Source organism: Calonectris borealis, chromosome 2, assembly GCF_964195595.1.
Source record: "Calonectris borealis chromosome 2, bCalBor7.hap1.2, whole genome shotgun sequence".
Taxonomy (NCBI): Eukaryota; Metazoa; Chordata; class Aves; order Procellariiformes; family Procellariidae; genus Calonectris; species Calonectris borealis.
Window position 1 is genome coordinate 49,494,617 of NC_134313.1, and position 24,155 is coordinate 49,518,771.

Genomic DNA, 24,155 nt, shown 5'->3' on the forward strand with positions numbered 1-24,155 from the left:
AGGAGGTGGGAGCGGCGGGGCTGGGCTGGGCACGGAGGTGACTGCCCGCCGGCAGCGGGGATGCTGCTGCTGCCGCCGCCGCCGCTTGTGAGGGAGCAGCAGGCGGGAGAGCGGGCGGCCACGGCGCCCGGCGGCATGAGCAGCGGCGGGAACGTTCCCCGAGCCCCGCGGCAGCGCTAGGGCCCCTCCCCGCTCCGGCCGCCACCTGCGAGCCGCGGCGGCGGGTTCAGCCCGCCCGGAGGCGCAGCGCGAAGGAAGGCAGGGCAGCCGGGCCGGCCACAAAGCGCTGCCGCCGCCCTCCCTCCTCCTCGAGCCGCGGCGCTGCCCCTGCCGGCCCCCACCGGCCCGCCCGCTCCCGGGGAGGCGGCGGGAGGGAGGGGGCGAGCGCAGCCCGCTCGTCACCTTCTCGCTGCCCGATCCATGGGAGGAGCGGGCCGCCTCCCTCTGGGAAGCGCCGCCGCGGCTCGCCGGGATTGAGCGGAGCGGCCGGCCGCCGGCGCGGAGGGAGGATGCCACTGCTCCGGAAGGTGCTGCGGGTCTCCAATCGCTCCATGCTCGCCTTCATCTTCTTTTTCTCCTTCTCCTCCTCCTGCCTCTACTTCATCTATGTGGCCCCCGGCATCGGTGAGTCGGGAGCCGCCCCCTCGGCGGGGGGGGGGTGTGTGAGGACGGGGGTGGGCGCCGCGGCCCAACGGGCGGGGGGCGCTGCGGGGCGGCCCCGGCGGTGCGCAGCCGCCTCCCCCGGCCTGTCACGCCGGGCACCGCAGTGGGGAGGGCACGGGCGGCGCCGGGCGAGGGGCGGCTCGGGTGTGGAAACGCGAGCCCCCCTGCCGAGGGAGGGTCGGGGCGGCGGTAACGTGTGTTAATCTCGCATCTTTGTTCTGTTGATTTCAAACGCTCTAGAAGATTCATCTGCCATCGCGAGGTAAGTAAATGCTGTTCTTGCTTCCCAGGCCGGAAAAGTGAGGCAAAAAAGCAGCTCACCGTTTCATCGTTTTAGAAATGAATGGCAGAAACCAGGAAAGAACTGAAAAACTGCCTGCTGGAGTCACTTGAATGCATTCATCTTTCAAATCATTAGTAACTGCATTAATAGTAAAGCACGCATGAACAGAAATTAAGAACCGATTTGAATATTTGCCGTTTACTTCTGTCGGTGGGATCTCTCTTCACAGGTTTTACAGTTTTTTAACTTCCACTTCTGAAAGAACCACTTCAGAGGGGAGGCAAACGGTTTCTTTGAGAAAAGCGATGTAAAATAACTGCAAGTCTGGGTCAGACAAAAAAAAAGTGCTGTTTTCCTTACCTCGCTCTTCTGTTGTTTCTGGGAGACCGTCAGGCTTTTTCTCGCTGGACTGGTTAGCCTTACTCCAGAGCTAAGGCAAGCGGTATCCTGTATGGTGCTCTGTGGTGTTTCACTGTGTTGAGTGTCTATTGGCTAGGCAATGTTTTCCTTTTTTTCCGGGGAACATTGACAGTTTCTCCTGCACTTCCTCTTGCTTATCAGGTGCTACCTAAATACTTGTAAAACCATCTCGCTCTTTGTCCTCAGTGCTTAAAACTCTTCGCTGCAGTCATTACTACAAAATGTCCATGTTGATTTGGCCACTGAATCTGCAAGAATTGTTTCCTTGTTAACTGGTGTCTTTATGCTGTTTGGCTTCCTCTTGTTCAGAATCTTCTATTTAGCTTGTAAACCCTTTCAAGGTGCAATATACTTGTAGCACTTCATACAATATCGACATGCCTGTCAATTATTATTACAGTTTAAATAAAAAAATATTAGGGAATATATAATGAGTTGGAGTTCTTGAGTTTCTTGTCTGTCAGTGTTTCCCTGCTGGAAGGGGTGTAATTTAGTCTTGTAAGTGAGAGAACGATGCTGCTAGGTTCCATTTAGACATCTTAGTTCTATGAGAGGTTGTGCAGTATCAGAGTAGACTTTAATTACAAGCAGTTGGTGTATTTAGAAAGCAAAGTGCAGTTTCCGCATCTTTAAGTGAAACTATTAACATCTTACATAATGTATGCAGCTGGAGTTTTACTTCATTATTTAAATGTTTCTTCTTCAATGGGTATCTTAAGAGTACATTCTCTTCTTACTAAACAAGGCTTATGCAGTACCTCGTTCAGAATCAGAGCCTCTAGTGATGACACTTTTCTTTCCTGACTTCATCTTGCTGCTCAGTTATTGGGGTTTCCTTTGTACCAGGAGTGAAATGATATCAACAGTATGCACCAAAAGAATTCTTGGGGTAGGTTATTTAGGTCTGATCAACCTTAAGGAAAAAAAAAAATACTTAAACTGGTCTCTCTTGCTATCTTAGATGTATATACTGCAGTTAGCCCTTTCAAGCTGTGGTTTAACGATACAAAAATCTTCAGTAATTACACAAGTTTGTGAGATTACAGCTCTTTCCAGCTACTGTTCAATGGTGTGCTTCCCTAACTTTGTATGCCGTTGTGTTGTGAACTCATCCAGCTTAAACAAATCAAAACCTACAGTATTTGGCTTATCCTTTGTCTATGGCACTTCTTGGATCCAGTTTGAAATGCTACCATGCTGTGCTGGTTTTACTGGGGGAGGGAATATAGAAAATGGTAAAGGAAAGGGCAATAGGAAAATTTTACACTGGTAATCTAAGCCTGTCAGCTTGCAGATGTGATGCTGATTTCCCAGGAGTTTGCTCCTGGAAATGTTACTGTGTAGAATAGAGAGAAAGAAGGTCAAATATTATCTTAAAACCAATAGGCATCCTGGCAGTATTCTTGGGGAAAATGTAAGTTGCAAGAATGGAACACTTGCAAAAAAACCAATAACACCCCACCCCCCAAGTTTATAGGCAAATGATTAATCTAATAATCCTTTGCTATATACTCATGCCATTTGCATATTGCAATATGTGCTTGCTCTTTTCCATTGTATATGGTGGAATAGGTGTATCTAAATCAAAGCTGATGGTGTGTGGAGTGGAGGAGGGCTTAAGATTGCTTATGGCAGTTCAGCCACCTTACCTGTTAGCAGCTTTTCATGAAATATATTCTGCAGTTAAGTCTTAAATGATTGGGATATGTCATAATTTACGTGTACAGACATGTTTTAGTGAAGATATTTGGTTCATCAGAACGCTTTCGTCCTCAACAAGCTACAAGGCACAATGGCAGAGAGGAGGAAAGTTCTAATTGTGTTGTAGGGAACTGGAGCTGCTCCCTGGCTGGTTTTTCTTCCTGATGGTCAGAGGAACTGAAAAGAGAGACAGAAGTTGGACTCCCAAATGTTTTATAGAGCAGCAGTGCACTGGAAGGTGGGAGGGGGAAGAATGCAGAATGGCTTCCCGAGATTGAGTGAAAATTTGAATTCTTATGGGCTGATAGAGTGGAATTCCCTCCTAGCAAGCAGTTCATGGCTTATCAAAGGGAGGAGATGTCTGCACAAGTAAGCCCTTAACACTGGGAGAGTTCTCAAAGAGGTCATTATCACGTTCCCTCTGTCCTTCACGTTATCTAGAAAATAGTTACTACATTTTTTAGCAAAATTTTGTGACAAATGCAGTTTGGGTCAATTTGGAATACTGACAATTTGTTTAGAGGAAAAAATCTTAATTACTTATTTTAAGGTCTTTAATTATTTCTGTCTAATATTTAAATGTTTTTATTTGCACAATAATTAGCTGTATATCACTTTCTTTTTGGTAGAGGCCTCGCAGAATGTTAGTTCATTGGGAAATAGAAACTTCTGTTATCCTATGTATTTCAGAATATGAGGAGAGGAAAAGCATTTAAAATTCAGGTTTTCAGACACTGTTCTGAGTTTTGAGACTAAGACATATAATATTCCACATAATATAAAAATACGGGGTTTATACGGTTGAGAAGAATTGGGGTTGTTCATGTGCCTCCAACACTATGTTGGGGTTGTTCATGTGCCTCCTTTCCCCTCTTCTGTCAGACCAGAAGATGGGGTGGGGTAGAGATGGTTGCAAGCCTACCTCAGCACCGTGGTGGTCTTTTGATAGTTAGAGGAGCTCAAACATGGAAGCAGATTGATTTCTAACTGCTGATTAGAGAAGACAACTATTTTTCTGGTTTTCATTTTCCCTGTTTAATTGAGTGGATGTTTTGAAGCAAATCCTTGAGGGATAGGATAGGCAAGGTAAAATGGTAGAAAACATTTGAAATGTTTAAAATTTAAAAATCTCATTTAAATGTTTAAATGATACTTCTGTGTGATAGTCTCAAGTATTTGATAGAAGCAGGTAACAGGTGCTACTTCTCCAGAAAGACCACTTTTCTGACAGTGCTTCATCTGGTGCTCCTTCTCTGGTACGTCAAATGAAAAGATACAACCTAAGTTGCTAAGTTTTTGAATTAGACAGTGAAGGTGGCCTGTGATTCTGAAACTTCACTGGAAGTTACAAATATCCATGTATACTGCAGTTAGAGACTGAAGAAGCTAGCTGAGAGCAGGAATCTTTGGCACCAATACATTCTTTTTCAGTGTTGTAGATAACAGTACTGATAAAAGGGACTTGAATGGTCGATGGCTGGTGCTGACAGCTATTCAGAACACATCTTTAGGTTCACGTTTATGTCATGGAAACGATGAGGTGAGGAGAATAAGACAAAGTAGCAAGGCAGTGGTGACCAAGAGAGAGCATTTGCTGATCTTATTTCACTGCCAAGCCAGTCTGAGTATTGCCAGATAATTTTTTTCTTTGCTTTTCTCATTTTCTATCAGTGTCATAACTGAAATCACATTGGACAACATAACTGGTCTCAGAAAATGATCTCTTACTCATCTCTGGGTTATTCTTTTCTGTCTGATTCCAGGAGAGAACCTTCACCAGATTGGGTGGAAGAGTACCTTAGAGCTCTCAATATTGTAGTCAATTGCAGTCTAACTTGGCCGGCTTGGACATGATGACCCTTTGTAGTGCTCATAAGAACTGGTTATGGAACACTGCAGCGATCAGGGAAGATGAAATCTGTCTTTGACACCACTAACTAGAAATCCTCAATGGTGGAATGAGATTGAGGAGGAAAAAACAGCTATTGTTTTCTCTCTTCCAGTCTTCTGCTTCTCTTACTAAAACTTTACTACTTCTCTGGCAATCCTAACCAAAGGGCAGCTCTGCAGGCTAGGTGGAACTTGGAAACATCTCCATCTCAGCTCACAATTTAATATCGATCTATTTCCTATTCTGCTATTAGGAAATAGTTTTCCTAAGAAGAAAGGATGATATCACATCTTTTTGAACTTGTGCAGAAATGGAGGAAAGCGCTGAAAATGCTATCAGCAAGATAAATGATTGTCAGTGCTTCCAGGAGCTGAGCCCGTAGATATGGGCACAGTCTTTAAGCTAATATTCTTTGTTCCTGGCATCTGTGGCAGTTGTGGTATTTCTAAAGACTTGCTGTTTGATCATAGAATAACTTAGATTGGCAGGGACATCTGATCCAACCTGCTGCTGAAAGCAGATCCTACTAGACTGGATTGCTCAGGGCCGTGTCCAGTTGAGTTTTGAATAACTCCAGGGATGGAGATTCTGCAGTCTCTCTGGGAAACCTGTTCCAGTGTTTGACAACTGTGAGAAAATTGTAATATGTAATTGTAATTTCCCATCTTGCACCTTGTGTTCATTGCCTTGTATTTATCCTCTGTGTACCTCCAAGTGTTCAATTTCATCTTCTCTGTACACTTCTGCTACATAGTTGAAGACAGCAAAAAAATTCATCCTCCCCTTAACCATTTCTACTTAAGACAGAACAAACCCATTTCTTTCAGTTTCTGCTCGTACAGCATTACAGCTCTACAGCCTATGCTCCATCTTGGAAGCTTTCCTCTGGACTTGCTCTGGTATGTTATTGTCTGTCTCTTACTGGGATCCCCAAACTGGACACAGTACCCCAAATATGGTTTCACAGGTTGCTGAATAGAGAATAGTTGCTCCTATCGATCTCTGGTTATGCTGTTGCTAATACAGGGCAGCATACTGTTGACTGTTCGCCACAATGATACACAGATGATAATACCTTGTCTGAGGGTTTTGTAATAGAGCCTGTGTCTTCAAGCCAATAGGTTTAATACAGCTCAAAGGCCGCACTGAAATAGGAATAATACAGCTAACCTGTTTAAAACAGAACAAATCCTCTGTTAGTCTCTTCCTTTGATGCTATGTGGAAGTATCATCTGATAAAAGACTGATAGGTTTTGCAGAATGTGGTAGATGTTCATGGTTTTTTGCTGCGATCGCCTTCTTTTATGCCTTTCTAGGGAATTGTTCTCATGAGTCTCTTACAAGTTTCTTCAGTGAATGAAACTTGTCTGTCCCTTTGTTTCATAATTTCTGCAGGGAAATGTCTGCGCTACAGACCTGGTTGTTGTGTGGGAGCTATTTTCAGCTATATTCCTTTATTAAGGTTCACCTGTTGTTAAAGGCTTCATTTGGAGGCAGTAGTAATTTCATTTGCTGCAGTGGAGTTTTTCTTGCTTGCAGTGCAGCTTTTCATTTCAGTTCCAAAAATTACAACCAAACCCTTTAACAGAAACATTTTAGTCAATTTTCTGATGAATAGTGTTTTCCCTTTTTTCCTTGTGGAAAGAGGTGTATGAGGTTTACACATTCTTCTGCTTGATCATTGATTTCCAGTGATCAAAAGTTCCTTGGCATTCTGACTAACGGCTCGAGCTCATTATGAGCTCAGGCAGTTTCATGGGTAAGTTTTCTGCCTTATTCTGGGAGAAAAGATTTTTCCATAATGTTGGCCCAGCACAGTCATTCCTAGCACCTGATGCTGGATAGATTGTTGCAGTTCAGTCATTCATGACTGTCTTTCACTTTTACTAATAGATAAGGTTTGACTAAACATGCATATTTCTTTCTGAATCAGTTGTTTTGCGTCTTTATCTGATAGTTTTCCTACAGCCTTTAGGTATACTTAGTTATTAGTCATGGAATTTGCCTGCATAAGATTTCATGGATTACTCATTTTGTGGTCTTGCTCTTAGTCAGAAAAGGGAAAGAAATACAGGAATTTATGGTGTGCAGCTAAGTTCACAAGGACAAAGTAATTATGAGACCTCATGTGAAATGAGTTTTCACTTAAGCCAGCCAGTTATTTGAATATGTTCTTCTCATCCATTGCGGAGAAGGAACTGTATGCCCTGGAAGCATTTATTGAACTATGGTGCTTCACCGACATGGCTCAATCATTAACCATTTCCACATCTGTCTCTGGTGAAAGGTAGCTTATCCACTGGCTTTTCATTACTAAGACTGTTTCTACAAGTTACTATCTCTGCTTGTTTTTCTACAGCTCTTAGTCTGTTTTGGGTAATCGTTTGTATTCAAATAATGCAATGATATTATGGGGAGCAACATGCAATGGTTGTGCATTGTGTGGGATCCAGTGCTAGATTTGTGTGAATACAGTGCAGAGATTGGTTTTGGGGCTTTCAGATACAAAAGATGCCTTTTTTGCAAGGTATCTCCAATAGTCAGTTGACTATTTAAATTTGCAGCTGTCCTTTACCTTCACATTATTGTGTGTGTATTCTTCTTTATTTACTTTATGATGATGCTTGGAATATTTGATTTACAGATACTACAGTTATCTATTTTTCTCAATAACTGAACTCATTAAAACAAAATTCTGGAAGAATTGGCAAGGCTGAGGCTTAAAATTTCACCATAAAACCATTTAATTGTTGGTGTCCAGAGTCATCCTGTCTAGAACAGTCTTCATTGAACAAATGTCTTAATGAAATTTATTTAAGTATTTTAAAGTTGGAGTTGAAGTGTTGCTAAAATAGTAGAAATTCAAATAAAAATCTTTAACTAACAATATTTACTTTCCTGATTGAATCTGCCTTGAGTAGAGGGAAAAAAAAACCCGAAGTAAATATATAAGCTGCATTTTTAGTGGTTACAGTAATGCTGATTTTTAAATTTCTGTAGGATATGGTTTCAGAATTATTACTGAATTATTTCTAACTTGCTAATTAATCAACTAATAGCCCGAGATTGGAGGGTAGAGTAGTATCAAATGTGTTAGAAGTTGTATTGAACATTGTATTATGCTTAAAAATACTGCTAGAGAAAGAAATTTTTTTTTTCTTCACCAATAAATGGAGACTTGACCAATGAGACTTCCTCTTTTACTGGTTCCAATAAACAGTGAACTGACATTTATTGAACCCTGACATTTATTAAACTGACTTGCAGTCAGAGGACTCATCCGTTTGGCATGTCCTTTGTGACAATGAGTATACATTGTCTGGAGGATTGAAAAACACCACCACTAAAAACAATTTTGAAGACTCTCTGTTGCAGCTGATACAGATTCATCCGCCTGCACCGTATGAATGATTCCTATTAACCTCCAGAAACATCTGTAGTTGTTGGTATTTTCAGTAGATAGAGGTGGTCTGTATCTTTCTAATATATTTTTCCATACAAGGAGGTATACATATGCAGACTCAAATGCAGTCTCGCCATACCCATGAAATAAGTTTGGATTTATTGTTAAATTACAAATAGTGCAAAACTGGTATTAAATATTTAACAATAAATCAAGTAAAAAAATATGTTTCAAGGCACACAATTTATTGGGTTTTTTTTCTGGTTGTTGCATATGTTTTAGAAACAACTTCTGACAAACAACAAATGTGTAGCAATAAATAAAATCCTGTGGAAGTTGAACACTTACTATAGGTTTTATCTATGTTCTCTGTAGATTTCCATTTGTGACTAGGACCAGTTTATAGTAGTCTTACATTACTTTGGGTATTGTCCCTCACTGCAAAATGTTTAATGAATCTGTTTTACAGACTAAAGTCCCTATCCTGTAGTTGTGGAAAATATTCCTAGCTCCTAAAATTGTGACTGTGATGTTTTAGAAGCAGTCTTCAGCTGAGCTCTACTTACTGTATATTTAGATTAGTTTGTAGAATTTAATCTTTAACACTTTTGTGTTCATTTGCCGTGCATGAACTCTGCCAATAATGTATTTATGACTCTCATATTGCTGAGAATAATATCATATAACCTTGAGACGAGAAGAGATCCATGTGGGACTTGTTCTAGAAATGTCCCCATGAGATGACTCCCCATTTACAATTAGTAGTGGAGAACTTTCTGTTAACTCATTCGAATCCATGTCAATTTTTATACAATGTGTTGAGTGTGCTTTTCAGAAGTCCTGTGAAATCAGGTGTTGACTAGCAGATAAGTAACTTTAGGGGCAATGGTGATTTGGCAAGACCTATTTTCTGTAAAGCTGTGTTTATTGCATTTTAATTTTGCAGTGTCCCTGGATTCTCTATGAAGTATCCCCTATCTGAGCTTTTCAGTATTTTTTTTTTTTTTTTTCCCCCTGGAAGATCTGCTCTGATGATGATCATCTCACTTTTTAAGTATGGGGGGGTGTTAACTTTTTTCTTTGTACGATAAAAGCTGCATTTTTAATGAAACTTGTGATCTCCAAATCTGTTCATCTTTTCTTCTTTGGCATTTAAGAAATCATAGTTTGTAATCTCATTAATACTTTTCTGACTATCTTGTTAAAAATATCACAGTTCTAACTTTCTACTGTTCTTCAGAATGTTAGTCATTGATCCAGTTTTAAATTCAGTTGTTCTGTTGTATACTTTACTACCTTGATTGCTTCTAAGTGCATGCTTTGGTGTATGTGTACAGCATGATAAATTACTAAGTTGCTATATAAAACTGAGTTTTGTGCTTTTTCTGTGAAGCTAAGGGATGATAAACTAATGCAGTGTTGTGAGAAGTGCTTTAATTTTTGGTGTACTACTGGAAGGAGCTTGATTCCCTAATGGACTTTTTGCTTTAAAAAAGGTGTAAATAGTCTTTGGTGAATATTTAAATAACAGAAACCTATCTGAGATAAAACATTGAGCCATTTTTACAGATATTTTTATATTTTAAGAATTAATGCATCCCCTCTCCCTAGTGGTCTTGTTTTCAGTCTAACATAAAACTATTAATAACTAGTGAGCTAGAAAAACTGGAGACAAAAAATGATCCATCTGATATTTTTAACATCTCCTCTGAAATACGGGATGATCCCTTTAATGCCCTAATGTGCTTTATCAGAATGAGTTTTAAATAATGCCCTAAACCCAGGACTTTTGATGACTGATGTGTAGCTGTGTGTCCATGATTGCTGATACAGATCTGGATCAATTGCTAGGGAAAATTTCATCTGAATTAGGTATGAGTGTATGCTCACACTGCAGTTGCTTTAGGTGGAACATTTAGTACGGTATTTATTCCAAGGTGTCTGATATGTTTGTGTTGTTTTATATCCTGCACTGCACTTCCCATTTGCTTACCTTGTACACTGTGTGACAGTCTGGATTCTATATGTTTCTTGAATTAGAAGTGCTGTTTCGTACTTACTATGGACCATGTACAGTGAAATAAGGAGAATATGAATAAAACTAGTTCTAGGTGGTTACATTGTTAGATGTTTTCTTTGGTTAAATGTGAAATTTTGCCTTCCTGGTTTGTGCATTGCCTTGCACTGTGGCAGGAGTGATGGTTGGTACAAACGCAGAAAGACAATAGTGGAAGAAAACCACAGAATAGTTGAGATTGGATGGGACCTCTGGAGGTCATCTGGTCCAAGCCCTCTGCTCAAGCAGGGCTACCTGGAGCCAGTTGCCTAGTACTGTGTCCAGATGGCTTTTAAGTATCTCTAAGGATAGAGACTCCACAACCTCCCTGAGCAACCTCTGGCAGTGCTTGGTCACCCTCACAGTAAAGAAATGTTTGCTGATGTTCAGGTGGAACCTCCTATGTTTCAGTTTGCATCTTTTCCTGTCACTGGGCACCACTGAAAAAGAGTCTGACTCTGTCCTCTTTTCACCCTCCCTTCATATACATTATATACATATCACCCACTGTTTATATATATTAATATGATCCCCCTGAGCCTTCTCTTCTCCAGGCTGAACAGTCCCAGCTCTCTCAGCCTTTCTTCATAGGAGAGATGCTCCAGTCCCTTTGTCGTCTTCATGGCTTTTTGTTGGACTCTCTCAAGTATGTCCATGTCTCTCTTTTACTGGGGAGCCTGGAACTGGGCACAGTACTCCAGGTGTGGCCTCACCAGTGCTAAGTAGAGGGAAAGGATCACCTCGACCTGCTGGCAACATTCCTCCTAATGCAGCCCAGGATGCCATTGGCTTTCTTTGCAGCAGGGGCACATTCCTGTTCAACTTGGTGTCCATCAGGACCTCCAGGGCCTTTTCTGCCAAGTGGTTTTCCAGCTGGGTGGCCCCCAGCATATATTGATGCATGGGGTTGTTCCTCCTCAGGTGCAGGACTTCGCACTCCTCCTTGTTGAACTTCACGAGGTTCCTGTCAGCCCATTTTTCCAGCCTGTTGAGGACTCTCTGGATTGCAGCACGGCCCTCTGGTGTATCAGCTACTTATTCCAGTTTTGTGTCATAAGCAAACTTTGAGGGTACACTCTGCCCCATCATCCAGATCACTAATGAAATGTTAAACAGGACTGGACCTGGTGTTGACGCCTGGGGTACACTGTTAGTCACTGGCCTCCAACTGGACTTCGTGCCACTGATCCTCACCCTCTGGGCCTGGTCAATTGGTCGTTTTTTGGTCTACCTCACTGTTTTCTCATCCATGTATACATCAGCAGCTTGTCTATGAGGCTTTTATGGGAGACAGCATGAAAGGCCTTACTGAAGTCCCGGTAGACAATGTCCACTGCTGTCTCCTCACCTACCAGGCCGGTCATTTAATTGTAGAAGTTTATCAAGTTGGTCAAGCATGACTTCCCCTTGGTGAAGCCATACTGACTACTCCTGATGATTTTCTTGTTGTTCATGTACCTGAAGAATGATTTCCAGGATTAGCTGCTCCATCACCTTCCCAGGGATCGAGGTGAGGCTGAGTGGCCTGTAGTTCCCTGGGTCTTCCTTCTTGCCCTTCTTGAAGATAGGAGTGACATTTGCTTTTCTCCAGTCCTTGGGCACTTCTCTCAATCACCATGATTGATCAAAGACTATCAAGAGTGCCCTTGCAATGACATCTGCCAGCTCCCTCAGCACTTGTGGGTGCATCCCATCAGGGCCCATAGACTTACGTATGCCCAGTTTGCTTAAGTACTCCTGTGACCTGATCCTTTTCCACCAAGGGTACATCTTCCTTGCTCCAGCATTTCCTCCTGGTCTCTGGGACCGGGGATTCCTGATGGCTGGTTTTGCTAGTAAAGACTGAGGCACTGCATCCTTTTCCATGTCCTGTGTAACCAGGTCCCCATCTCATTGAGCAATGGGTCCACATTTTCCCTAGTCTTTGTCTTGTTACCTATGTACTTAGAGAAACCCTTCTTGTTGTCTTTGACATCCCTGGACAGATTCATTTCTGTTTGGGCTTTAGCTTTCCTAACTGCAACCCTGGATGTTCAGACATTGTTTCTGTATTCCTCCTGCATTACCTGTCCTTGCTTCCACCTTCTGTATGTTTCTTTTTTGTGTTTGATTTTGGCTAGGAGCACCTTGTTGATCCATGCAAGCCTCCTGGCATTTTTTCCTGACTTCATATTCATAGCGATGGAGCTCTCTTGAACTTGGAGGAGGTGATCCTTGAATATTATCCAGCTTTCTTGCCCCCCCTCTTCCCTCGAGGGCCTTATCCCATGGGACTCTTCCGAGCAGATCTTTGAAGAGGCCGGAGTCTTCACTCTTGAAGTCCAGGGTTGTGAGCTTGCTTTTTCTTCTCCTTCCTGCCCCCAGGATCCTGAACTCCGCCATCTCATGGTCACTGCAGCCAAGACTGCCTTTGATCTTCACATCCTCAATGAGCCTCTCCTTCTTAGTGAGCGTGAGGTCCAGCAGAGCACCTCCCCTCGTTGGCTCTTGTATCACTTGTGTCAGGAAGTTATTGCCAATGCACCCCAGGAACCTCCTGCACTGCTTTTATCTGGCTGTGTTGTCTGTCCAGCAGATATCGGTGTGGTTGAAGGCCCCCATGAGGACCAGGACCTGTGAATGTGAGGCTGTTTTTGTATCTGTAAAGGGCATGATCCGCTTTTTCTTCCTGGTCAGGTGGCCTATAGCAGACACCCACTATAATGTCACCTTTAATCCTCACCCATAAGCTCCCAGTTGACTCCTTTTTCAACCCCAGGCAGAGGTCCATGCACTCCAGCTGCTCTCTCACATAAAGGGCGAACCTCCTCGTCTTCCCTTCCTGCCCTCCCTAAATAGCCTGTATCCCTCCATTGCAACATTGCAGTCATGGGAGCCATCCCACCATGTCTGTGTGATGCCAATTAAGATCGTAGCCTTGGAACTGCACACAGATCTCTTAAGTCATCTTGTATATTCCCCATACTGCGTGCATTAGTATACAGGCACTTGAGGGACACCCAAGTACATTAAGGGTCATATTCATGACAGCATAGGTAGGGTTTGTGGAAACCCATGCCAAGCTCAGAAAGATGACCAGTATTAAAGTACCAATGACAGCTGAAAAGAGGATTGCTGTGGAAGTCATCAAACTCCAGCCCTTGGTATTCTGCTGTCAGTCTTGTTCCCTCACCACACTAGCAGAAAAAATGTATTTCTCTGTTATGCTTCTGGCCGTTGTGGATTATGTTGGATGCTTTGTTGCTGTCACTGCTGGTTGATGTGGCATATGAAGTGTGCTCTTTTTCATAGGTCTTTGCCCCCAAACCTGTGCCAGTAAATGAGATTTATTTTTAGGACTAAATTAATATCTTTGATTTTTGCCTGATGCTTTTATCTTCTGGAGTAATTAATTGGCTACTCAAGCATCTGCTACTACCTAAGCAGCTGTTGAATGACAGTGGAATAAACTGGTCAGGTCTGTACTCCTTGTAACTCTGATTGTGCTGGAGACCCAGGGAACTGGGACAAAGAGTGCACAGAGAAGATGATGTTATATTATGTTTATGTATTTGGGTAGAGCTGTACGTTGAGTTGACAAGCAGATCAGCCAGGAAGAGGAGGTGTTGGATTTGGGTAGACTACAAGAATAGCTTGATGAAAACATGGCAAGGCTAGATCTTTGTGTTAGCAAGAGCAGCTCTTGCATACTTAGGCCAAGGTAGCAGCAGACTTTGCCTGGTTGTTTTTTCAGTTCTGTCTTTTCATGATGCCTGCTTTTGAGAGAAATGTCTTTTCTAGCTTTGTCTCTCACAAAGGTCTGGTGTGTTTGTTCTAATTTTTCTCCTCTTTGTCAGAAGGAGGAAGTTGTCCTTCAACAAAGGGGAAATGCAGATGCTTTTGCAGAAAATCTGTTTTATCAAGGTTTATGTCTGCATTACCTGGGCTACAGTAAAGTTTCCCATAGGAATTGAGAACAGTTATATGGCCTTCTTGACTTTCTTGTGGACTTGTTCGAAGATCTTAGTCTCAGTTCTGCACTGTATCAGGTTCCTATGACTGCAACAGTAACGTGTTTGAGTAGATTTTTCTAATACTCCTTGCAGTGACTTCTGGAGCAAATCTTTCATCTCAGCCATATCAGGAGCAATGCTGGAGAGTATGCTCACTGGTTGCACAGTGTCCATATTTTCTGTCTCTGGGTGTGTAGTAGGTGACATTTGTCTGTCTAACAGCTGAAGTGTTTGCAATCAATGTGATTTGGTAGCAGCCAGGAAGAAATTCCCAAGGCTGGTGAACATGTAAGTAGAAGAAAAAGCGCTGATCTTTCTCATTAAGAAAGATGGTATCATTCTTAGGAGGTTTGAAGATAGGGACTCATAGTGTTGATGATGAAAAAGGAACAAGAAGCAGCTAATGAAATGATTTATGGGATATCAGAAAGAGGTCTAAGCATGGGTCTCTGGAGACACGTGCTTTGGATTTGTGATTGAAACAGTGTTGATAAAGACAATGTTTTAGCTATTGCTGAACAGTGCTTGCACAGCGTCAAGGCTTTTCTGTTTTCCACTCAGATCCCCACAGCGAGTAGGCTCGGGGTGGGCAAGAGGTTGGGAGGGGATGCAGGTGGCACAGCTGACCTGTAGTGACCAAAGAGATATTCCATACCAAGTAAAGTTATGCTCAGCAATAAAACTGGAGGTTTTTTTTCCCCCAAAGTAGCCATTGCTTAGGGACTGGTAGGGCATCTGTCTCCTGGTGGTGAGTTTGGTTGGAGTTTTTGTTTTTGTTTTTCATCCGTTTTGCCCTCTGGTTCTTTCCCCTATCCCACTGCAGGGGAGTAAGCAAGCAACTGAGTGGGGGCTTAACTGCCAGCTGGATCAACCCACCACACTTGATATATGTGAATTAAGGTTATGTTTCTATAAAGCTGCTGTTCTGCAGTGTTAAAAACTCAAGGGACTTTGCCTTTTGATATCACATTAAAAAGGAGAATATAGCATACAATCTTCCAGAGGTTACCTCTGAAAATCAGTATTTACTAACTGATTTATATTAAAAAAGAACTTTATTTTAGTGTCGAAATAGGAAGATATTGAAGAGAAGAGCTATACAGTAATATGTGGGGTAAAGAGAAGGGAGGATACCAATTTGAAATATGTTAAAGTTTGAAGAAACTAATTCTTTGTTAATTAGGAAACTTTTTGTCCTATTTGAAAAGCAAAAATCCACTTTCAGGGATCTTTTTCAAAAATCCACTTTCAGGGAAGCCTTGAATTTTGAAATTGTTTGTTCGAAGGTAAATAATTGTTCTTGGAGGAACAGATCAAATTGCTTTTATGTTGATTCCTAAACGAGAAAGTTTCTTGAGTAGGTAACTTCATATATGAACTCATATATGTACAGATTCCCTGAAATGTTTAATACAGATACCCTAAAAAACAGAAATTGAATGGAAAACTACAAATGCAAGAAAATAATTGGAACCCCAAAGCGCTATTTTACAGTGAATTGGGTTAAAATTTTGAGAAGTTTTTGTGCAAGTTTTCTGTGAGGAAATCTGAACGTTATTTGTTGTTTTGGATCCAGTTGTCTTGCATCCCAGTAAGAATCATTCTTGTTGGATTTCCTACCTCTGTCATCAGGCCAAGGTTGTAGATTTTTTGTTTTGTTTTGTTTCTGTTTTAGTGGCCGGGAGGTGCTGAGACAACTTCAGAATCCTAGCAGCTGAATAACTTTTACAGACATGTAAATTCTTGTTAACCAAAACAGCTAGTCGTGCTCGCCAAGAGTTTGAGAATTACGTGCCATCCATAGCACCTGACGTGTTCCAAGCCTGTCTTTAAGTGCTAATATTTCTTGTTCTAATAAGGAGTTCTTTGAAAGCCAGGAAGGCCCCCCCATTCATTCTTTTAAAAATAAAAACATTATTGTAGGGTTTGCAAATAATACACCTTAAAAGATTATGTTGATATTTGTATCTCTGTGGGTCTCGGTAGTATTGTTAGCTAATGTGGTGGAATTAGTTACTGTATTTTCCTCTGGAAATGCCCCAGTCCTTTATAAACAGTTCTCTGTAGCTCTAGTCTCTTTGCGTTTAGCTGTAAGAAGATATCAGCTGATCTGGAGTTACTTGTGTCGTGCCATTGGTGCTGGGTCATCTGATGGAGGTCCTGAGATAATTTTCTAACTTTCTTTAATCTCTTTAGGCCAGATTAAGATTAATCTGTGGTTTTTCTGGTATGTTTAGTTCTTTCCTCCAAAGTCTCAGAGCATTTTTTGCTTAGGGTGGTTACTAGTTACAGCGAGCCAAATATCTACCAGACAAATGGGTGCTTAAGATGGGTGAAGTGACAGATGATCCCTTTGATCCTCTTTGGTACTCAGAGTAAAAACTGTTCCACAAAGGGAATTTGTCCTTCCTTTTACATTATTTTTTGAGCTCTGTGGGTCCTGGATCGACATTTGCTTACTCAGACATAAATGCAGCTTCTTTTCCAACTTACTCTGTTCTGTTTAGGACAAAGAATTGTCTTGAGATCAGATTTGGGGCTTTGAGTGCCAGGCTGAGACAGAGGAATATTTCATGCTGTTGTAATTGGCGAGTTGCTTAATTACTCAGAATGTTGATTTACTCACCCTTGATGCCTATAATAAATATTTCACATATAATTATCAAACACTAATACTTTGAGATTGGCAGTGATTTGTAGCAGTTGTATAACGAAGCAGCTGTTGGGAGTGAATGAATAGCAGTATGTTTTGACTGAAAGTTGTGTTAACTAATGAGTAAAAAGGGGGGCTATTTTATAATTTTGGGGTTTTATATAGACCTGTGGTTATGAATCCGTTTTATTCTTCTTTTTTGTTGCTGTTCGGTTTCATGCTCTGTGGATCTTCATCTCGAAGCATTAAGGTTCACTAGCCATGGATTCATAGTAACAAATATTGAACACATTATAAATGGATGTTAGAGTAATTTGGAAATACCTTATTTTAATTCAAATTCAAAATTGCTTTTTGTTTTATCAGCAAACACGTATCTCTTTATGGTGCAAGCTCGTGGTATAATGTTGAGAGAAAATGTAAAAACAATAGGACACATGATCAGATTGTACACTAACAAAAATACTACACTGAATGGCACAGGTAAGAATATTTCTTATTTAATTTTATTTTTAAGAGAGCTTTATGAAAAAAAAAAACGAAACACGCCAAACCTTAATGACGTAACTTGATTATGAAAACCTAGACCCAAGTCCTACTTCTCTGGAACTGGAGTGAAGGCCAAATAGTTACTGTGTATCAGTTTACTTTAGTAGGAAATATTTGTCATAGCTGGAACAAAGATATTTTAATTAATTATTGTTCCTTTAGTGCAGTAATTTTTTTTTTTAATCATGCTGCGAGGAATTTGTTATTTACAAAGTTAATGCTCTCACCTGCATGATGATATGTTACAAATTCAGATAACATAGGTTTTTACAAAAATCAATTCCTCTTTTTAAGATTATCCTGAAGGAAACAATTCTAGTGACTGTGTTGCTCAAACAACAATGTATCTTCCAGAAAACTTCACTTACTCTCCTTACCAGGCTTGTCCAGAGAAGCTGCCTTACATGAGTAAGTTTTAAACTGATGTTTATGTAGTAAATTGGATTGTACGTAAAACAAAATACAATTATTTTAATATAAAACATAATTGTAAAGAGTCCAAATACATAGCAGAAAATAATGAATAAAATACATCTGAGAATGGATGATATGGTTAGCAGAATTTTGCCTGTAGGTATTGTGTTACTAAAACTTTTGTCCTCTTTACTAATCACCTAATGTGTTTTAATTTTATTTACAAATAATTTTACTTTCTACAGAATAAATACTAAATGTTTTTATTAATATGTAGGAATACTCTAACTTTATAAAAAGTACCCATTCAGAGTTGCGTATTTTGAGGAATAGTTAAAAATTTCTTTTTTGGAAATGGTATTCCTAATACAAAGATTCATAAGTCAGAAAGTAGTTCTCAAATCTTCATCAGCTAATCACAGTTATCTCAATATATAGGAAACTGAACAAGATGGTGTAGTGAAGTGAGAATTGATGGAAGTAAGAAAGTGCTAAAGCCCTGTCATAATGAGGAAGTAGTACTTACATAACAACTGAAAAGTTGTGATCCTCAGGAAATTTTAAAATTAAGCTTTCAAATCCAGATGTTTAAGATCCCAAGCTATTAAATAGAACTTCATTAGGTAACCCTAACTTTATTTCTCTTTGAACCTAGAATTGAAACTTCTAATTACTTTGTTTGAAAGTGTTTAGTTGCAGAGGAGTGTCATGCAGAAATAAGAAACTGAGTTGAATACTCTGGTACCATTGCTGTTTTGTTTTGCTGGGTTTTTATAAAACCTGTAATATCACAGCTGTCCTCAGTAGCAGTATCCCAGTGTATGTAGAAGGTCTCATAAGCAGATATTGCACGATTAAAGCAGTTACACAAACTGAGATTGGAAGAGCTCCTTGATGTAACTCAGTGTCCTTAATCTTATTTAATAATGTGGCTGAAAGGCTGTTGGCATGACTTTTTTATCTTCTTTCTGTAGACAAAGTATAGCTTTGTTTGGGAATATTCTTAAAATTTCTTGTTAAGAACTGTAAATTTTCATGTGAATTCCCCTCCCATTTTTCAGATTCAGACAAAATTCTGGGCTATGTTTGCTATCCTCCAGCTTGTAGAGAAAGCAATCCTTAAAGACCAGGAAGTGTTAGGTAGGAGACCAGTTTTGAACATAAAGAGGCAAATCACTCCTGGTGGTGACTGCTTTACCTTGACCTTCACCACTGATTGTTTGCTATTAGAGATAGTTCTTATATTTAACCTTTATAAAATTGCAGTCCCTTGGCTAAAACAGAGTTCCTTCTTAGAAACTGCTATTGAATTTTCAGCTTTTTTCTCTATGTTAGGAATTGTTGTTACATTATCAGAGTTGCTGTAGGAAGCAAGGGATGATTAAGTATAAATGTTTTTTTTGTGCTCTGCATTTGGCAGAAATCATAACTTGAGTCAGTAATCCATGGAATTGCTTCAGTTCTAGTAAATGTTCTGTAGACAGACAATATTTTTGAGTGAGGAACTAATAGTAGCGTTAGTATAGACCTCAAAACTAATTAGTTAAATTGAAAGGTCTCATTTGGTGCCAGCATGTACCAACTAGAGAAGAAGAATCAACAACTCTCTATAAATAAAGTATAAATATGTTACTAGAAGTGACTGTTCATTAGTATCTGGCAGTATCTGTTATGCTAATGTTTATTTTACTTGCTATATTTAAAATCAAACAAGTAAACTACTGATTTGTAAAAGAGAAAATTTGATATAGTTTCTGAAGTTTCTGAAGTTTTGTGTCACCTTCCAGAATTCTAACCTCTTTTCTTTTAGGCTAACACCTGACTTAAGCTGGTGGGCTGTCATTCAGCATGAGCAAGTAATTAAGTATTTAATATAGCAGTTCAGATCCATATCATACCAAACAATGTTGCTAACAGCCAAACTGAATTGCTGATCATTTTTTCTTCAAAGAAGATTTTATTAGGCTAATCTAGATTCCATTACAATTTATTTTTTAATCTCAACAGAGAAGTTTATCCAGTGAAGAGTACAGTAACAGTGCTTGTTATCTGTGTTTCTTTTCAATGCCTCCGAATTCTAAACTTTTTCTCTTACATTGTAAAGGTACAGACATGTAGTCAAAAGTATAAATCAGTTGCTGTTGCTTATGACCTTAAATCATGTAGAAAACTGTCTTAAGCCAAGTAGCAATTAGCCACGGTGTGATTATATCCTTACTTCAATCTCTTTCCCTCCAGAAATAGGGTTTGACTTTCAAAATCACGTGGATGTTCTTTTCTGTAATATTGCACATGTGAAAAAATAAAACTAAATTATTCTAATAGTAAATATTTTAGCTACCTTGGGAAACAAATAAGTTAGAAAAATGTCAACTCTGCGTAATCAGAGAAACAAGAATGATGATTATGTTGATTGAAAAATGCATATAAATTAGTATTTTTAATGAACCTTTCAAGGGATCTGGCAGTTGAATTCTGCCAGAATAGTTAGTTCAAAACTGGATTGGCTTCTGCTACCTGTTCTACTTGTGTATTAGTCTGCTGTCCAGGAGTGGAGGGATGAGGCAAGTTAGAAGGTACTAAGGTACATTAGTAGGTCAGCCTACTTATAGCATGTTAACTTAAATCATTGATGCAGATTTGTTTGCACTGACAGCTATTTAGAATTTCCAGAGTAGGGATGCATTCTACCCTGCCATCCTTGCTATCAACTTCATTGGCTATATGTAATTCTACCAGAATTTGTCTATAGGTCTCCTTATTGCTGCTCTCTTTTCCATCTTTTTTGTTAGTAATCTCTTTGTACTTATTCTGTCCTGCTGAATTTAATAGAGAAATCATAATTTTAATAGACAATGGTTCACTGGATAAGTTACTGTTTAGCAAAGAGATGTATATCTTACCCTTTGGTTTTCATGTATACCTTTTTAATAACCATCTGTGTATTTAATTGTAATCTAAATAAAACTTCTCTGAAGATTATTTAATGTAATGAAATGTTGTAGGTGGTCCTGAGATAGCCAGGGAAGAAAGCTTCTTGAATCACGTATATTTTGACCTGCTTAATAGTCTAAGGTTATTATAGAAGTCAACTATTCTTCTTTACATCAACTTGCCAAACTTGTATCATGGAAGGAGTATGGTAAAATTATGTTTTGTCCCAAGTACTATGCTCTTAAAATAGGACCAACCGAGTGCCTTTTGCGTGTGGCTCAGTCTTTCGGGTTATAACCCACTGGTTGAGAACTGCTGTGCTAATTCAAAAGCAAGACACCTCTACTTCAAGATAGAAGCAGTACAAAAGAGTATTTAATCAGCACAATTATAATACTGACTTGAGAGGTAAATGGAAAGCAGATCAGTTTTTTCAGTTATATCAAATAAAACCCTCATGTTAAGAATTTTTAAGCAGTCTACCCAAGTCACTTCATGGTTTGTCTAAGAACTTAATGAGCTATAAGAAATATCCAGATCTTCTAGTTTGATCACCACAGTACACTGGGGTTGAATATACCTAAACCATTTAAAATAGATATTAGAAAAATATATTTTGTATTTAAAAAAAAAAGTAATCAGCGGAGGAAGTTCTACTGTCTCAAGAAATAGTATATTCTAGTATTCCATCAACTGAACAAAGCTTTTCCTAATACTCAACCTGATACTCAACCTGCACTTACTTTTTTCTTCAGCCGCCCCCTGCAAGTTAATCAGATTTCTCCTTGGCCTTCTTGATGCTTGAAAAAAAATTAGTTACCATCTATGTACCAAATTATTCTGTCTTGGAAAAGACTTACATTTTTGTCAGTCTGTTCCTTTGTAGATAAACCAGTACTTTCGGCCTTTCTAGACTACATAGTTTCTAAAGCTCTCTTCATTCTTGATTTTTGTACTGTAGACTTTTTATAATTTGATTTCCTTTTGAAGCATCATAACCGCTAAAACCCTGGTTACAAAACGAACTCGTAATTACCTTCTCTGTCTTTCTTATAACAGTAGTTAATGTATTCCAGAATGAGATTTGCCATTTTTGTGCAACTGCATTACAGTTTATTGTCTCATATTAATAGACAATCCATTATAAACCATCAAAATATCTTTCTGCATACTGCAGCATAGCCAAGTATTTCCTGTTTTGTGTGTGTATGCTTCATTTCTCCTTCAGCAACAATCCATACTTTTTAAAATTAATTTCACTCATTGATTTCAGTATGTTTCTGATTTGTTGAAATTATTTTGCTTTCTGATTCTGTTCTTCAAAATGCTTTCTGCTTCCTCAGTTTTCTTTTTTTGCAGATTGTATAAATATGTTTTATTGCGGCATGCTAGACAGTAATGGAAGTAGTGAATACTAAGCCCAAATATTTACTGAGATGCCTTCTCCTGCCCCCCACCAATGATAGGGGAATACTGCTGATTTCTATTCGCCCATCTCCTGTGTACTTGTGATAGTACCAATAAGTCAGGGTTTACTATAGCTACTTTTTAAACACTCTGGAGAGAATTTCCAGAGAGAATGTCCCATCAAGTTAGAAGCACCTGCCTTATATAAATACTCTTTTACTATTCTTTTTTTTTTTTTTTTTTTTAAACAAGCTGTGTAGGATTAGCTTGTTCTGGTGTATATTTATACAGTGTTTTTTCAGCAACTACCAGGTTTCCTTTTTCTTCAAAAATAAATAAATAAATGTGAGTTTGCTTAAATCTGCTCTTAAAAGATCTTCTCCTTATTGTGCTGTTCCTGGTCCTTTTTTTCCTATCATATTCCTTTTTTTTAAAGTTACCTTCCACATTTACAAGTAGTTCTACATTTAATCATATCGAAAACTAAAATAGCTCTTGCAGTATCTTCTGCCTTCTTCTGGAAACAATAGTTATTCCTAGTATGCTCCAATAATTTTCAGTCTTTCCAGAAGATTTAGATAGCTGGTCAATTCAGCGTTACAACATGAAGCAATATTTTGGACACAAATAGGATCTTTTGGGTATGGGCACAGGGGAGAAAACCGGAGTGATTTCTTTCATTGACTTTAAAATTCAAACCCTCACCAAAAGACTTAAATGTTTAGACAAAAAAAAGTAGAATATTTTATGGTGTCTGTCAGATAGTTGTTGCAAGATTTTTATTTGATGATCTAGTATAGTAGTTGCTGAAGAACAACTTGAACTTCTGGTTAATGAGTGTTACACTATTCTTCTCCCCAAATTTTCTTAATTCCTTCTACCTCTGCTTTTGAGGATAGAGTCGTTATTTCCAGTTTTGACGCTTATACACATGCATAAGCTAATGACAGACAACTGTTAGCTATCAACTAAGTGTAAATAGTTTCTCATAGTAAGTACCAACCTGATTTTTTTTGCTACCATATTGTGGTCTTTATTCAATATCTTACTGAATTCCACTGTAATCAGTAGCTATTTGCGAATGCTTTTCCCATTGGGCTTATTAGTTCTATTAGCGGTAATTCGCAAATCCAGCCACTTGCTATAAATTGGTTTGATGCAGACAGTGGTGAATTAATGGATGAGAGCTGTACATGAAATGTGTGTAATCATCAAGAATTTAAATTGAGGAATTTTGTTGAGTGTAGTGATGATGCATTTTCTGGTTTTGTGGAAGAGCAGGTAGGAAGAAACCCAGAATTTGGGTATCAGTTCAGTAGTGCAGATGATGTGAAATTGTTAAGTAGTACTTGAAATGAAAAGTGACTCTAATTTTCTGGAACAGATACAGAATTCAAATTATTTTGCTTGTTCTGTGTCCTCTAAAATGAGTATTTTGCTTATAGGATTTATTGAAGGAATGTTTATATTGGGAAATACTGAAATTCATTCTGTAAAAACTGAATATTAAGAGGATAGTATAAACTGTGTCTTTTTTATCTGTAAGTAGTGTAAATACAAATTTCTGATGCTATTTGTCTATGGTATACCTTGTAGCATTAGATCTGTTGTCTTAATTGAAATTAATAAATAAAATTTTTTTCTGTATTTAGGAGGCCTTATCAATGTCAATATGAGTGAAATTAGTTTTGATGAAATTCAGCAACTGTTTTCAAAAGATTTAGACATTAAACCAGGAGGACACTGGAAACCAAAAGACTGTAAGCCACGATGGAAGGTGGGATGCTGC

General features: G+C 39.3%; 1 protein-coding gene across 1 annotated transcript in view; it reads left to right on the forward strand.

The window, feature by feature from the left end:
* The first annotated feature begins 509 nt into the window (after positions 1-509).
* The window catches only part of B4GALT6 (beta-1,4-galactosyltransferase 6), a 30,815-nt gene continuing 7,169 nt past the window's right edge, over positions 510-24,155 (forward strand). Inside the window, exons 1-4 of the mRNA XM_075141925.1 lie at positions 510-624; positions 17,429-17,545; positions 17,906-18,019; positions 24,019-24,143. Of these exons, the coding sequence (XP_074998026.1) occupies positions 510-624; positions 17,429-17,545; positions 17,906-18,019; positions 24,019-24,143 (471 nt within the window). The remainder of the gene's footprint in view (positions 625-17,428; positions 17,546-17,905; positions 18,020-24,018; positions 24,144-24,155) is intronic.